The sequence below is a fragment of the Austrofundulus limnaeus genome, unplaced genomic scaffold, assembly GCF_001266775.1.
Source record: "Austrofundulus limnaeus strain Quisiro unplaced genomic scaffold, Austrofundulus_limnaeus-1.0 Scaffold165, whole genome shotgun sequence".
In the NCBI taxonomy this organism is placed as follows: domain Eukaryota; kingdom Metazoa; phylum Chordata; class Actinopteri; order Cyprinodontiformes; family Rivulidae; genus Austrofundulus; species Austrofundulus limnaeus.
The window spans coordinates 1,093,083-1,094,492 of record NW_013952567.1 but is presented as its reverse complement, the minus strand read 5'-3'; the positions used below and the strand labels follow the sequence as shown (position 1 = coordinate 1,094,492).

At 35.3% G+C, this 1,410-nt stretch overlaps 1 protein-coding gene across 1 annotated transcript in view; it reads left to right on the top strand.

The window, feature by feature from the left end:
- Positions 1 to 385: 385 nt before the first annotated feature.
- The window catches only part of med18 (mediator of RNA polymerase II transcription, subunit 18 homolog (yeast)), a gene marked incomplete at its 5' end in the record, with an annotated part of 2,947 nt that continues 1,922 nt past the window's right edge, over positions 386 to 1,410 (top strand). Inside the window, 2 exon segments of the mRNA XM_014017259.1 lie at positions 386 to 674; positions 942 to 1,049. Of these exon segments, the coding sequence (XP_013872713.1) occupies positions 977 to 1,049 (73 nt within the window).

The window sequence follows — 1,410 nt, the reverse complement described above, 5'->3', positions numbered from 1 at the left end:
GTATTGTGGCTAGTCTCTATACGACCAGTAGATGGCAGTAAAAAGTCGTGAAACTGTTTGACAGACAGTGGTTTTGAAAACAGTAAGAGAGGCAGAGCGACAATGGAGTTTGGAAGGATTTTTGGGAACAGAAGGGAATGAAGAAGAAATAAGAGATATTAGGAAAGCGTTATTTATTATTTTTACATAATACAAAATTAAAAAATAGAATTTATACTGTGGAGGCTATGGAGTTGCATACTCTTGTACAGTAGGTGGCGGTATGCACCTGAAAGTTGTTTGTAATCCGCCAATAAACGAAAAGAGGAAGAAGAAGACAGTGGTTTTATCGAATTAGCCAACAAACGATGTTTATTCCGCGGAATACTCTTTTTTTTAAATACACGTTTTCTTACAGAAAAATGCATGTTTCTTTTAATTGGATACATCTTTTCTTTGCAACGCTYTCACGCCCATTTTCAACAGTGTTGATAATTTAACACTAGTGGTAGATAAACGTGTGTGGTTCATTGATAGCAAACTTGGCGAACTAGCTTTCAGCTAGCAGGGAAGCTAACAAGCTGTCTGATTAAGCTAAATTAACAGGGGTTTATCAGAAAGATAGTCGCCACCATTTACCTGGTTCACTACAGCAGATTCGGACAATAAGCGCTGTGCTCTTCACCATTTCTCAGGTAAAAATACAAACACTTTCGCTGATACATTGTAAACTATTTTGAATCAAGCGGCTTAGCAGCTGCATTTTAGCCTGTTAGCTGTGGCTTGCATTACTCCGAAAAGTTAACAGGACAAAAATGTTACCTGTAAACGTAAATACGAAAAATAAAGTTGAGGTTACCCATTTGTCCCGTTAACTGTTAGGTCAGCATTAAAGTCTYTTAGGTTAAATATAAAGAGATAATACGTTTGTCTCATAATAAACTTTATTTGTCTTTGTCCAGTTTATACAAAAGGCTCAAACTTAACTAGAAAAAAAATGGAGGCTCCTCCTGTCACTGTGATGCCTGTCACCGGAGGCACAATCAATATGATGGAGTATCTATTACAAGGTAAGCTATGCACGTATTTATTTACACAGAAAGAAATATTTTTAAATGTAGAGCTTGTTTTTTCTCCCAGAAGCTCAAAAATTGACTATTTAAGATACATTTCTAATACATTCTTAAATAAACTCATTATAATCCGTAGTTGTTTATTATGTGGCATTGATGTTTTAGTAAATGCCACCACATGCAGCATTCATTATATATACACACACACAGTGGGGAGAACAAGTATTTGATACTGTTGATTTTTCAGGTTTTCCCACTTGCAAAGCTTGTAGATGACTGTAATTTTTATCATAGGTACTCTTCAACTGTGAGTGATGGAATCTAAAACAAAAATCCAGAAAAATACAATGTATGATTT